Source organism: Balearica regulorum, chromosome 1 (assembly GCF_011004875.1).
Source record: "Balearica regulorum gibbericeps isolate bBalReg1 chromosome 1, bBalReg1.pri, whole genome shotgun sequence".
Taxonomy (NCBI): Eukaryota; Metazoa; Chordata; class Aves; order Gruiformes; family Gruidae; genus Balearica; species Balearica regulorum.
Genome location: NC_046184.1, coordinates 197,040,378 through 197,055,199, shown reverse-complemented (window position 1 = coordinate 197,055,199; position 14,822 = coordinate 197,040,378). Strand labels below are relative to the sequence as shown.

The following is a 14,822-nucleotide window of genomic DNA, read 5'->3' as shown; positions in this document are numbered from 1 at the left end:
AATAAAATCAATCTGCACTGCCACTTATTAATAAAGATAGCATTATTTGGTCTTTGATGAGAATATACAGTATTTCTTTTCTTACACAGTATTTGCAGAATTTATACAAAAATATATATGCACACCTTCACCAAATCCCTGCAGAACTTCGATACAGCAAGCCTAACATATTCCTTCTTCTCACTTTCCAAATCCTTAACTGCTTTTATGTGAATGCAAAGAAATCCAGCAAGAAGAAAGCAAGCAAAATAACTTTGTCACATTTAAAAGCTGGCAGACCAAATTTTGACCTCCTTCACTCATCTGACAGCATGAAGTCATCAGCAGTTTTCCATGAGTTCATCTTGATGGGGCAGAAGCGGATTGTAACACTCTCAAACATACATCAAGACCACTTAGCTCTTGCTTTTCCACGGAATGGACCCCTGTGCCTCTTGGGGTATAGTTCTAGGGTTTTAGCTTAAGCCCATGATTACCCACTATACTGATATTTATATTCAGCATTCACACAAACGTGTGCTAAGATTATGGTGGTCTCAGCCTTGAAGTACTGGTCCTGATTCTCCTCTCCTTTGTCTGACACCATCCCAGTTACAGTGAACTGGCAATCCTAGTTCAGAAACACTAAAAAAATACATTGGTCCAGGATGCCCTTACTTCAGAACAGTTACATTCAAGTTGCAACGGTTCAGGAAAAGAATTGGGTTCAAAGTAACAACGAAGAGGAGAACTAATGGAAAACATTATGGAATGGCAATAGAATATCGAGGGGGAAAAAGCTTCAACTGACTCATTTTTGACATCTTTTCAGAAAAAATAGACTGTATAAATCAGAAGTGATACTATCACTAGATAGCATGATTTGCTATTTCCAGTACATTTTAATATGTTCTAAGTGATTTTGTTGAAAAGATCAAGGAGATCTAAAAAGCAATGACATGCTCTCCAGAGCATATAAATAACCAAAAGCTTATAAATAATCATAGCTATCTGCATTGTGCTCAGCATCGCAATACAGAGTGAAAAAATAACCTGTTTTGGACAGGTTACTCAAAGCTGTTACCCTTGCTGTGCGCTGTCACACAGTGCAACGCATCCTAATGCTGACTTAATTAAGCGATGCAGGATTCCCACACAGGAAGGGAGCCTCTCAGGGGCACCGAGTGATAACAACTCCTTTTCTTCTGTCCCCAGCCACACAGCTCGAGCTCCTTTCAGGGCAGATATCCCTTGGGTCAAATACAGCCAAACGACTAAGTGGTTTTACAGCAGAAGAGGCTGCAAAAGCATACTTGAACACAACACCTATGCTGCTCCAGATTTGCACTGGGGACTGGACTGATCATGGAGAATATGGTGGGTTTTTTTTTTTTAACCTCTGTCCCTGATGTGCTAAAAAAATTTGGTTTGAGACCTTAAACTTGGGCAAACAACTCCAAACCTATATTCTAGATTCCTTCCTTCACAAAGATACATTTTATTTTAAATCCTTAGTGCACTTAAACTAGGTTACAGATGCCTTTTATGAATCCCAAAATAAAACAATCTCTAGTGGTTAATTAGTGAAACTGGATGGAGGTATTTTTATCATTAGTGCTCATCCAAGTGAAATGGCAAAATTATTTTCTAGTCGCATTTAAAAATGGAGTCTGTGTTCAGTTAAATTTGTTCTCTGCTGTAGCTTGTTTGGGTCATCACCCTAAAAAACCTAAGAAACTTCAAAGTAATCAGGACCAGCTCAATTCATGAGGCAGATACTGGAAAAAGAGAGATTTTATATTCTAAAGAATCTGGTGACACTACATTTGAGCTAGTGTTCAGAAGGTTTTTGTAGTTGTCTGTGAAGCAGTATTAAGACAGTAAGAGTTATGAACTCATCAATTGCATGCATCTGTACTACAGGACACACTAGACAATGTGGACATATACGCTGTCTACTCCAGCGGTGCCTCCAAACACACCAGAGAAATGCCCTTAACTACAAAGGAGAAGGTGACAACGAGACTGCTGTTGGACAGGCACTCAGGTAAGGATATCCTTTTTGCTCGACTTCCCAAGAATGAAGACACAAAGTACTAGTAAAATGCTTTAAGATGATAAAACTGAATACCGAAACAAGACGTTTTGGTGTTACGATCAAATTACTCATGCTCAAGAAATAGCAAGCCTTACGGCCTGACCTTACTGCTGGGCAAGCAGCTGGCAGCTTCTATTCGGATCAGACAACGAAACGTGGCCCGCACAGACCAGCGCACTCTTTCTTCACAAGCACAAAACAACAAACAATATCGTAGCACGTGGCTTGGAACAAATAAAGTCATTTTATTCCAAAGAACTGTCAGGAAAGTAGAAAATCCAATTACCATTCAGCAACTTCAGTGGGACTGCTCACAGGCAAGCCACCGCACATTGCCAAAAGTGGGCTCCGAGTTAAATCTCAGAGCACCTCGGGCTTAAACAAAAAGTTAAAGGATTTTGTGAAACTGGACAAAAGCATAACTTGTGAATTGATACTACACCTTGTCTGTGACATTTCCAAATTCCCTGGCCCTAACTAAAAATGCTTTATAAAAAGCTGTGCAAAGAGAACTGCAAACTCCTCCTCACACCTAGGCTAAGTAGTATTTTTAAATACCAGGATAACATCTGAGTTTAACTGCAGCAGATACAGCCAATTGAGTAAAAGTAATTCTGCTTTTCTCTGCCCTGGAAGACTAAAGTCTTCCAAGTTGCATGAAGTTACAGAACGTGCACACTTCTAGGGCCATTTTAACATGAGTGCCTCAAAGCTCCTAAACCAGCGAATTAAACTCGCTGTTCCAATTTGCCAGCAGTCACTAGGGCCAGGGCCTATCACCAGGTCCCCTCTGGAAAAACTTAGCCTCATTTCTAAGTGTTTGTATTACCATTCTCAAAAGTATATCGCTGTAAAAACGCATTTTGAACATAGCTATTTAGAGCAGTGAGGTAGAGGTGCAAAAGAAACAACCCTGACACCCTCAACATGCCAGCCCTGTGGTTTGTCTCGTAAAAAGCAAACCAGAGAGAACCCCCTTCATACATCCAATACGCATAGGACCGTACTCTGCTATCAGTTATTCCCATGTAAATCACGAACGTCTCTACTAAAGGAAGTCTATTTATAAAGGCATAGGCCAGATATAAAGAAAACCAGTACAGGCCCAAAGGACGTATTTGTGAAGAGCATCAGTGGTGCTGGACTTTAAAAACGCTTTCTCAAAACAAGCCCTTTCAGTACAGTACAGCATACATTGCTAAGCACAAGTTATTCCCTGATAAGGTTTATTTGCACTTGAACATTGATATCAATTTGATATTTGGCCTTCTCAGTACCCACAAGTAATGCCATATGCACCGAATTGGCCTAGGTGGATGGGAAAGCAAGACCTGCTCCCCCTTATTTTCATTAAAACAATGCGTTATCCAATATTACTGAGTCAGAGCAGTTAATGTTTTTCAAGTCAATATTCAAAGCCATAAGAAGAGTTATATTTGATATGAAAGCTTCTAGCTTTTGCAAAGTGGGGTTGAAATCAAGAACGATAAACTCAAATTTCAAAGCTGGTTCTGTTTGATGGAAAAAATCGCTAGGTTTGGGTTTTCTTAACTTTCATAACATAGGTTTAGCTTCCCTCTTAAAAGCTTCCTCACATTAGGTTATCTCCCTTCTAAATATCAACTTACATTTTCATTGATGACATAATTAAACTGAAAAAACATTTACTGATTCTGGCTTCGATGAACACATTGCTCAGGAGATGGCTAATGCTTCACATTTAACAACCTCAAATTTACAGAACAGCGTTACTATCGCTTTGTTGTAAGCCCTCCAAATATTAAACTAAGATTTTTCACACCAAATTAAGCTCATATTTTACAGAGGAAAAAGTCATTGTGCCTGTCATACACCTCATGTTCAGAGTCCCTGGATCCATTTTTTGCGTATATTTATATACATATCTCCCCAATAAAATATGACAGTAGTCTATGGCAGCACGTATTGAACCTGGTAGGTGTTTCACATAGAGATTTTGAGACCATGTAAGGAACCTAACTTATCATTCGTAATATTTGGAATGTTGAAAAATTACAAGCTATGTTGGTTGTAGGGTGTAATCAAGGCAGCGTTCATAAAAAGTCAGAACAATGCTGGTACTCATCCCACTGCTTTTGAAAATGGTTGGAAAAAATTCAAACCCAGGCATTTAATAGTTGAGTTAATTTGGTTTTCAGGGAAGATGGGCTGCTCTCTAATGATTCACTATGCAACGCATAGCACAAAAAAGAAAGGAAAATTAGCATGGATTTATCTTTGTGACTGATTCCTTGGAAACTCTTGGGATTAACACACTCAATTACAAATCCAAAGAACAAGAAGTCAATCATGGATTAAAGTTGGTGAGACCAGCCTATACGCAATTCTGAATTTCTTCAGACAACAGAGGGTTTGAAATATGGAATAAATTGCCAGTGGTAGCAATATAAACTAGGCACTGTAAATCAGATGAGAAAGAATTAGGATATATTTTTAAGAACACAAAGCAAAGTACCATCTGGACAATTTTGGATTAGGTTGGCCAATTGTATTTTATGATATTCCAAGAAGTTTGGCAGGCTATTTGCAGGATCTGTTTTTTGTAACTATTCCTACTAAAGAATGTTTTCTTGAATTGGAGCCTACGATTAGTTTTTTTGGTGGGCGGGAAGGGGACAACATTCTGCGCTGCCCTAGGTTGTCTACTTCTGCATGTTAAACCTGTGTACGAGGCTGATAAGAAACAGTGCAAGAGAAAAATTAGCACACATGTAAGACCTGTTTTGCCAAAAATTATCAAGAGACAGCGCTGAGTCTCACATGCTTTGCTCCTCACACTGTGTCCATTACTGTGCTTTTCAGGTCTGCAAGTTCTGCACTATAACTTCCATAAACATTCTGCACTTTTTGAACTGATTAACATTATCCAAGCTGAGGGGTTTGGATTCCTTTCTTTTTACATATTTTAAAACCAAATAAACAAGAACAAAAAAGATTCCTTCACTTTCTGGATAGGATTCAGTTACCTCAACATAGACCTCTTCGTTCTAATATTAATGCTGCTGCTTCAGACAGGTGAAGGTCTTTGGCAGCATCCATAAAGGCCATCTACGTGGATGCTACACAGGTTTCTCTCAGACACCTAAATTGACAGCTGATACCAATCTGGAGGACACTGAATCCTACCTTTTGCCTATCTGAAAGCACCCATCTACAGAGACTAAGTTACTTATTCAGGATATGCATGCATTTGTGAGAATTCAAAAGCCAGAATTCCAAATTATATAAAATGCAAATCACATCCATTCCTACTTTGCTTCATCATGATACAGCATTGTTACAAGCTTACCACACCGAGTATATGCACACAAAAGTAATGACTATTAAATGCCTATTGACATTTCAAGTATTTGAACAGGCAACTGAATAATCTGAATACATAAGCATGACAAGACAGCTAGCTGCCCATATTGTTATCCCTGTTAGAGAATTTTACAGCCAGATGTTCTTATTCTTAATTTAACACTGGAGGGAAATATGGCTCTTATCTTTTAACGAAGTTGCTTTTTATGACAACAGTTATTGCACTTCAGTCTTTAACTCACTGCAAAAATCCCCACGCTTTATATTTTCTATTGCCTGGTTGTACCCTCAGAGTTGCAAGGTCAATTGGAAACAGAAAGCACAGGGATGTAGGTAGAAGTCAGAATACATAAATCAGGGATAAGCACACAGAAGCGCTGGAGCTGTATATTTTTTAGTATCATGATACACTCAATTCTCCATGCCATTTGGATAGGAGGACTAAAATTCCCATGTCTGCTTTCCGTATTTTTAAAAATACCTGTTGTGTTTGACAGGGAAGCATGAAAACAAGAAAAAACAAATCAAATAAAGGTCTCGTGCAGCAACATTTCATGCGTGCTTTCACAGCTTGTGCTATCGGCTCGTCTGAAGTGGTGACCACTAAGAGCATGTGGAGCACTTCACAGCTCTCACTGCCAGACCTTGCTGGGCTCACGAAACCACCACTTATTTCAAAGCACGTTTGTCTAGGCATTGTGTTTATTCAGAGCTTTTAAGACTTGAAAATTCAGCTCTAAAAGACAAACTGTGATCCTGGTGTTTTGTTCTTTAGTACATTTATCTTGTTTGTTTAACACTGCCCACATAGAAGACTTCCCTCTCAGCCTCCACAAAGAAACAGCTTTCCAGTCCGGGCTTACAACTTCGCTCTGGATTCTTAAGGCAGAAAAGAAAATAACGCAGCATCAGGGTATGTACACTACACTCTCCTCTTCCCACTCGCCATTCATTTCTCTGTCATGGCTCTACACCTTGACACAGGGACCATTTATTCCCCAACCCCCCATACTGCAATATATAATATAAGAGCTCTTTGTATTAAGTACATCTCGGACAAACAACATGCTCCAGTGAAGTACTGAGCACATTTTTCCCCGCACACTGTGTTGGCCTGAGAGCCATCTTCCATGCTACTGTTTCCACAGAACCAGTCCCAAATGCCTTGAACTCTTACCTGATATTTCTGATATCGCCTTTGATCTCACTGTGTTTCTATTTCTCCAAGCATGACATGAAAGCAACATTCCTGTATTCTTTTACATTTGAAATCAGCTATATTTCAAAGCTCTGATGTCATCAGGACAACTTTATATCATCTCCAATGAAATATATCTGCTCAACACATGTGAAACAGATCTTTTGTTTCACTACTCGGTTTAAAGCCAGCTACATAAATAATTGAACAAGATTGTGTTTTGTAATGACGCCTAGGTATTTGTCTGTCAAATCTTTAAATGCCAAAAGCCTGTCACTGACCTTCTGCTTCAGGACGCTGCTGAATGATTGCCTCTCCTCAGCAAACAGCTTTAGTGCACACTGCTGCTGCTGCCAGGCATGAGAAATACAGGAACGCACACCAAAGAGGAGGCTTTATATTCACACTCATCTTGCTTTCTGTGTAGATTCCCTTGCCACTCAGAGTGGGGAAGCGGCAGAAATTCATCTATCAACCAGCTCTGTGGACGGAAAGGCTGCTGGTAAGGGAGACCACAAAAGCAAGGGAACCCCAGCTTTACACCCTGCAGCACCCTGGCAGCAGTGATATGCAAGGGCTCAAGAATCAGGCGAAGAATCACACTGAAAGGACTGGAATTTCCAGGACCTGCTTCTCTTTTTGCTTTTGATTTATATTTCACTGAGTTTTGTATTTTCAAAATTCAATGGAGGAAATTAAGAGGACAATGATGAAGAAATGCAAAAGGAAAGAAATCAGGTCAGAGAAAGGAGAGCAACATCCAGTTTCTGGCTGTTAAGCCAACCCAAAATCTCTTCAGACTTCACTGAGCTTCATCACTGATTAAAATTAATCTCTTAAAGATATTAGGAAGACCTAATCAAGGGAGAGGGAAAATACACTCATTTCCTTTTCCCCTGCAATCACTACACTACAAGGCCTGCCTTCTGTTCTATTAGCTCTCTAGCTGCATGAAATTGTCCCAATATGGGCGCACATTTTAGTCATCATCAAAGCAGCTGAAAACACTGTTCCTGGGGTCCCTGTCTCTCCACAAATTATCAGTCATTGCAGGAAGGTAAGCACCAGCCTTAACCCAGCAGCATCTCTTAGGAGTAAAGCCCATGATGCCAGTCACCTGAGTACACTTCCCGCCAAACTCCAAATTACATATTTTAGTTACCACTTTTCCCAGAAGCTGAAGGAAAGCTGATGAAATTCAATGTTTCAGAGATGCCACAGTTTGGATCCTCCTGGTGTAAGAGTGATTAGTATCAAGATGAACTAAGTGTATTAGGGGGTTTAATATACCAATGTTGGGACGCTAGGAAAGGAGACAGCAATATGTTCTCCTCAAGCATTTATCATTGTTTAATTAACTTACATTTAATCTTAATGTATGCCTCTGCAAGTTGTGTCCAGATGTTCTGTGTGCTAAGCCTGAGTACCATCTCTAATTTCTCTCTAATATTTTGAAATATCTCTCTCTGATACTTGGGACTGGAGCATCTCTCATGTGAGGAAAGGCTGAGAGAGCTGGGTCTGTTTAGCCTGGAGAAGAGAAGACTGAGAGGGGATCTCATCAAGGCTTAGAAATATCTAAAGGGTGGGTGTCAAGAGGATGGGGCCAGACTCTTTTCAGTGGTGCCCAGTGACAGGACAAGGGGCAACGGGCACAAACTGGAACACAGGGAGTTCCATCTCAACATGAGGAAAAATGTCTTCACTCGAAGCACTGGGACAGGCTGCCCAGAGAGGTTGTGGAGTCTCCTTCTCTGGAGATATTCAAACCCCACCTGGACGCGATCCTGCACAACCTGCTCGGGGTGATCCTGCTCTAGCGGGGGGGGTTGGACTAGATGAGCTCCAGAGGTCCCTTCCAACCCCTACCAATCTGTGAAAGTATCAGGGAAGAAAAGTTGTGATGAGCCCCAGGGCTTCACTGCTGCGAAACTCATTTACATAAGGCTTACTATAGTTATTCCTCAAGTGTTACAACTGCACTGAAATAAAACAGATGCAGTAACAAAGGTATAACTGACAGTCATATTGACCGATATGCTTTTTGATTCAACTCTATAAATATTTACTCAGTACAATCCTTTAGAAGATTAACTTGGAAAGTAGTTCAAGTTCAAATCCCTGTTTCATTACAATGCCAAAGGAATATTCCCCAAACACCACACATCCAAGCAGGAAGTACAGGTAAATACTAAACTTGCCCGGAGCATTGGGAAACAATCAGGAACATACCACATGCACAAGCAACAGTGCAGGAGTGCTGGGCACTCAGCTACCATTCTCTTAAGTTGAAGGATTTATTCCCTCGTGGAGTTTCTCTTTCATGAGCATCACTCCGTACCACAAACTGATCAGCACTCCCGAGCCTCACAGCAGAAATAGAAAACAACTCAGCTTTCTTTGTGTAAAGCTAAGAAGGGAATTAGAGACCTCTTCTCTCTCTCCTCTCCATCCCTCCTAGGATACCAAAAGTGGTGTGTGTCTGGTTTCCAGGCAATTTGACTAGTTTTATACAGTTTTGGAGTGGAAGCTCCGTAAGGTCACTAGTAAAGCAAACTCACCTGGAGAACTAAAACCACACTGAGCTTTTCCCATTGCTGCAGGTCTACAAGATTCCTTTGGTCACTTAACCTTCCTTAAGCCTTAAACTTCCTCCCACCTTCCATGCAGCATGAGCAGAGGGGTAACCAAGGCATGGGGCTGAAGCTCATTACACATTTTTCAGTGCTCATGTGTTAGATGGAACTGACTCCCACCCTTAGTCACAGACTAACATAGTGAAGAGAACATCCGACCTCTTATTCTCGGAGCAGGCTTGCATTTTATGTATCATATAGTGATATCTCTGGCTAATAAAATTCCTCCCAGTGGTAAGATGATTAAAGTTACCTCAGGCTGAAGGTCCCAGAGGCCTTCACCTGTCTTCAAGCCCTTCCAGAGCTGCTCAGGAAGTGGGAAGGTATAATTTAGCCACACAACATTTGATGCAGAACTTAATTTACTTGTCAGACTATAGTAAATGAAGTAAAGACACACACTGCTACAACAGGTGAGAAGCAGAACTTTCAAAACTAATTTTCAAATGGAGAAAAGAATCCTAGAAGGCACTCATGAAGCTACTCAGCATTTTCTGAACAATTCAGGGAAAACCCCAGCAATTCCCATGCTCGGTAAGAAACCTACTAGAAGAATTCTTTTTAAAATTATTTATATTTCTTTTGCACAAAAATGATTATTATTGTCATCTCCAACAACACATAAAAATCCGTACTAAAAATATGAGTTATGATCAGTCCAAGTCAAATTAACAACTATTTCAGAAAGTAAAACGTGAACCAAATCTTAATTACCTAAATGTGTCAAATTAATTCAGATCTGTGAAGGTGGCTTCTTGGCTAGGACAAGAACACACAGATGAAATCTCAGGAACACGGATTTAAATTTAGCAGAGAATCTGGCTAAAGAGTTGGAACACAGTCAAGATTTGGATGCTTAAAATTTAGAAAAAATCAACTCCTCATATTATTTCACAAATTTAACATACACACTGTACATCACTCAGCCATCCTGCTGTCACCCACTACAGCAAAATACTGCCATTATTTTGATGGCATAGTGTAACTCTCTTGCAGTAAACAGACTAATCTGTGTTAAAATTATAACAGCAAAGAACTAATTCAGAAACAGTTAGCACAGGAAAAATGAAGCAAGTTAGTGGAGAATATTTGTTCTCTAAGAGCCTAACATCATGCATAAAAGATGGTCAGACCCCGAGGGAGTCGGGTGTACACACACTGACCATGATATGATGCACTGAATAGTAAAACATTACTTACCCACTGTTCTCCTGTAATCAAACTAGCTGCCTAATCATAAATGTTCTGATTTTTCTATCTGTCAAACTCATGTCTGCTTAATTGTAGAAAGAAATAGAAAACCTAATATAAACACATAGACATACAGAAATAAAACTGATCAAGAATGTGGAAATTGCTGTACCAAGTGACCACTTGATACTCAATCCATTGAGTTCAAGTTTCTCGTGTGTTTCTAACTAGGCAACAACACCCAATAAATATCCCTTCCTGATCCTTCAAGACTATATCCTGAAGCATAAGAACTACACTCCTATCTAAGCTGGCTGAAATGCAATGTATTAATGTTCATAACAGTATTCAGTCATCTTTAAAATCTTGTTTCACTGCTTGACATCTTCAGGCAATTAATGTTTTGAAACATAGTTAGTTACATTTTAAATATTAAATCAAATAATCTGATTAATTTTATAATTTCACTGGCATTGCAGGGCAAAATTATGTCCTCTCTTTCCAAAAAACCAAAGCAAACTAATATCAGTTCCAGCTAAGCTATGGTCTTTATAATTTGGAAGAAACAGCTGTAGGTTTTGCCTAGTTTATTATTTGCCTATAGAGTTCTTTCCGATTCTATTAAATGAACTTTTGATTTAATTTCAGCCCCAAATTCAAGTTCTATAAATATAAGCTCTAACTGAAATGTTTCCATGAATACAAAGAAGCTTTCAATAACAACATTTGCACAGAAGGAATGAAGTCCCCTGACACATCACGTCCAAGGTTTCACTGTACCAAACCTTCAGTTTTCCTTTTGCAAACATTAAAATATTCAAGTGGACTAACATAACCTGAGAAAGGAAACAGAATTTTAAGGTAAACATGGAAAGAAAATGTCAGTCCTTTTAGCTCAATCCATTTGGACAAGTTTCTTTTTATGAAATTATTTGAGGAGTAAGCACCAGTAAGGCCCATCCATTTAATTACTCTTACCTCAATAATATACAAAACCACATTCTTGTAAAAGCAATAGAGTATGCACTTGGTAACTCGATTGTAACTCCAAGCTCCATGGACCAACAGCAGCTTCTCCAAGTAGGAAAACTGAAAGACAGAAAACAAGTTTTTACATATATGAAGAACTGTTTAAAAAAATTTGGTTAAACCCCTGCCCCTCACAAAAAACCCCACAAAACTCAGATTAGCTATGAAAGCTGTTCTTCAAACACAATATTTAAATAGCTTAGCAGAATATTCATGCAAAAAACACCACTTCAAAATTTTACAGGAAAAGCCTTTTTTTGTAGCAAAACCTCTGACTGTTTTTAAATTGTCTTCACCAGCTTTAAACAGCAAGAAGTCTTCAATTATATTACTATCCTGATAGCAAAATCAAGCAAGGTTAACATAATTTAGCCTTGTTGATTGAATATAAATGTGAACTCTTTATTTCATGGTCAAAGAAGATTCCCGTGTTTGAGGGCTTACAAGGTTCAGAATCTCCTTTCCCTGTGTTAAACAAACAGTCTGGTAATTAGAACTGTCTTGAGCAGAAATAAAATGCACAAGGGGGAACACAAGTGGAAAACTAGATGCACAGAGTCTTTTATAGAGAATGAATGTTTACATTAACATTTTCAGCCCACAAAACGTATGCAATCATGTGTTATACAAAGCACCTAAAATATCGTATAAAGAAAGGACCATTTGCCAAAAAGGGCAAGTAAATGAATCTTGTAAAAATGAATACATTTTAATGCTAGTTTGAACCATGGATACAGGTCAAATTCAGCTTCTCAATTCAGCAGTTTTGAAAATGGACTTTTACAGCAGCAGTCTCACAATGCAGCCTAGGAAATGCATCATTTTCTAGTCTTGGCTTTGTCAGGGAATTTTTTATGGCCTGCAGCTTTCCTCTTTTTTCCAGTTGCATACAACTCAAACTGGTGACTAGATTTACCATTCAGCACGTGTGTACCTGAAGGGTTCTTGGACACTAAGGTGGGACCATTATTTGCTTTGCTTCCTGGGCCACAAAGTGACTTGATAGGAAAAACTTCCTAAATTTAGATTCTAGATAATTTATTTTAACCAAAACTTATTTGAAATTGAAAGCTACAGTAATGAGTTTGGACTGTCATGAGATAGCTCTGCTCCCATGATTGCCAGCACTGAAATCACTGAACCACAAATCCTGTAAGAACTGCCTCTCCTTCATGCATCAGCGACTCACATTCGTTAGGATATGCCAGCAAGAAAGCAGAGAAAATAAAAGTGAACCAAGCTTCACGGTTCAGTCTGTGCCCAACTGGAGTCAGGACTGAAAGTGGGACACTCACAAGGGAGCAGCTGACCTACTAGACACCTAATGCCACATGCAGCACAACTACAACTTTCCTCATCAAAATTCACTACAACTTATCAACAGTGATGGGAAGCTTGCCCCTACATCCTGACAAGTCAGCCCAAACACCTCTTGCAGAGAATAGTTAAGCACACCCTAAAAACTTTTATGCTGGCATACTTAAGCAACTGTAGGGACAGGGCTCTACTAAGACACTGCCCTTGTTTGGGCACTACTGTATTTATGGAGTTTTAAATCAGAAAGGAACACTACAACCATCTGGCCAGCCTACTTGCAAAACAGTTTCTGTAAGTTTTCGGTTGTCTCTGCATCAACCCTAGCAGAACTTCTTTTTTTATACAGAGATTATCTTTCTAAAAGATAATCTCCATCTTGACTAAAGGATGAGGTGATGCCACATGTGTGGGGGGTGGGGGTGTTAGGACAAGGAAAATGCATCCAAAATGCAAGCCAAAATTTCCAAAGAAACTTTAAGAAAGAAATTTCCCTAGTTAAGAAAACAAAAAAACAGTCCCTGGATATCAGATGCTCTCTGGATTAAGATGATAAAGCCTTTTACTGAGGAAAAAAGTTATTAAATTCTACCTACTACTGTCTGTCTAAACAGTTAGGTCATTTGATTTGGGAATTCTCTAAATATTGATCACTGGTGCAATATCATTTCAAGGGAAAAGGATAATTCAAACAGATGCTCCTTGCACCTGTGGAAGCTATTTGGAGTAGAGTCAGACACAAGTTGCCTTTTTGTTTTTGTTTGGTTTATGCTTTGATTCCCCCTGGAATCTTGAACAAGTTTATATAGAAACTTTCTCTTCCATAAGTGCCTACTTCTGGCACCACTGCATTTGAAATACCATTTGAACATGAGATGCTACATTATAGCAGTCGTCTTAAATTACTCAATGGGAACATACTCTGCCTTCAAGGCATGCACATACAGTAACGCTTTAGTGGGAGTTATACATCTGCGCTGAAAGAAATATACCCCACAGAGATCAAGTTTTTCTTTTGAACACTTTTTTGAAACACACATTACCATTGACTATTAGTCCCCTTTACAGGAGAGATTGCTTTAGGTTTTCTAATCAGCACAAAGCTCTTCTATACAACCATGAAAAGTACAGTTCCACAGTGCTTTACTAATTTTTGAAAGTTAAAATTCTGTGCTGATGTGACTAGCTTTTATTTCATATTGAGCTAAGAAGATTCATTGCTATTGTCAGTAACTCCCTGACTGGAATTTAACCCAAGAGCAACTTACTTCCACATTCTAACACTAAATCCAAAGACGGGGGTTTGGTTAATGCAGAAGCAATACACGAACATGGAATTACTTCTTCAGGTTTAACGTTACTGCAACACAAAAGGAATTAAGTGTGTAGGGCCCTCTATGGACAAAACTCTCACTGCTTATGCTTACTTATTAAAATTGAAGTAATAAATGATCTGAGGAAGTCTAAGTAAAGAGCATTCAATTACGTTATGCAGTAGAAGCAATATATAGCTTACAGGAGTAAGAAAGTCATTACAAGATACCACAGACTTTATGATTGTGGCAGTTCCTATAATGCTATGTATTTGGAATGTACTACTGTTTATGACAGAATAAGCCCTCGATAAAACAGCCTAAAATTTTCAAGATAAATTTAGTGAAAGGTCTCAGCTACTCAAGCCTGATACCCAGCATGCTTCATCAGACCACAGAACGGAGTGGCAAATAAGACCACCACTTTCCTTCACAGCAGCGTTAACACAAGAGTTAACGTAACAGCTAGCTGTGCAAACAGCAACATTATCCACGCCTTTTCAAAACCTCACCTTCTACCAAAACTATCAAGAGATGATAATATTTCATAGCACTTGGGAGAGCAAATCTGCCTACACCCTACCAGAAGAGAAGATCAGCTGATGTTCACAGATAACTGAGGAGACAGTGGATCATCTCGGGTTCCTGTCAGCTCCATCTCTTCTTGCCCTGTGATCAGTCTCAAACACATACACAGAGCACCTCAGCCGTAAATAGCATTC

At 39.2% G+C, this 14,822-nt stretch overlaps 1 protein-coding gene across 5 annotated transcripts in view; it reads right to left on the bottom strand.

Annotated features, from left to right (window-relative positions):
* Positions 1-14,822, bottom strand: part of ATP8A2 (ATPase phospholipid transporting 8A2) — a 340,357-nt gene that overhangs the window by 133,842 nt on the left and 191,693 nt on the right. For all 5 annotated transcript variants that reach the window (XM_075742143.1, XM_075742141.1, XM_075742144.1 and 2 more), the window contains one exon: positions 11,423-11,533. In XM_075742143.1, coding sequence (XP_075598258.1) covers positions 11,423-11,533 — 111 coding nt within the window. The remainder of the gene's footprint in view (positions 1-11,422; positions 11,534-14,822) is intronic.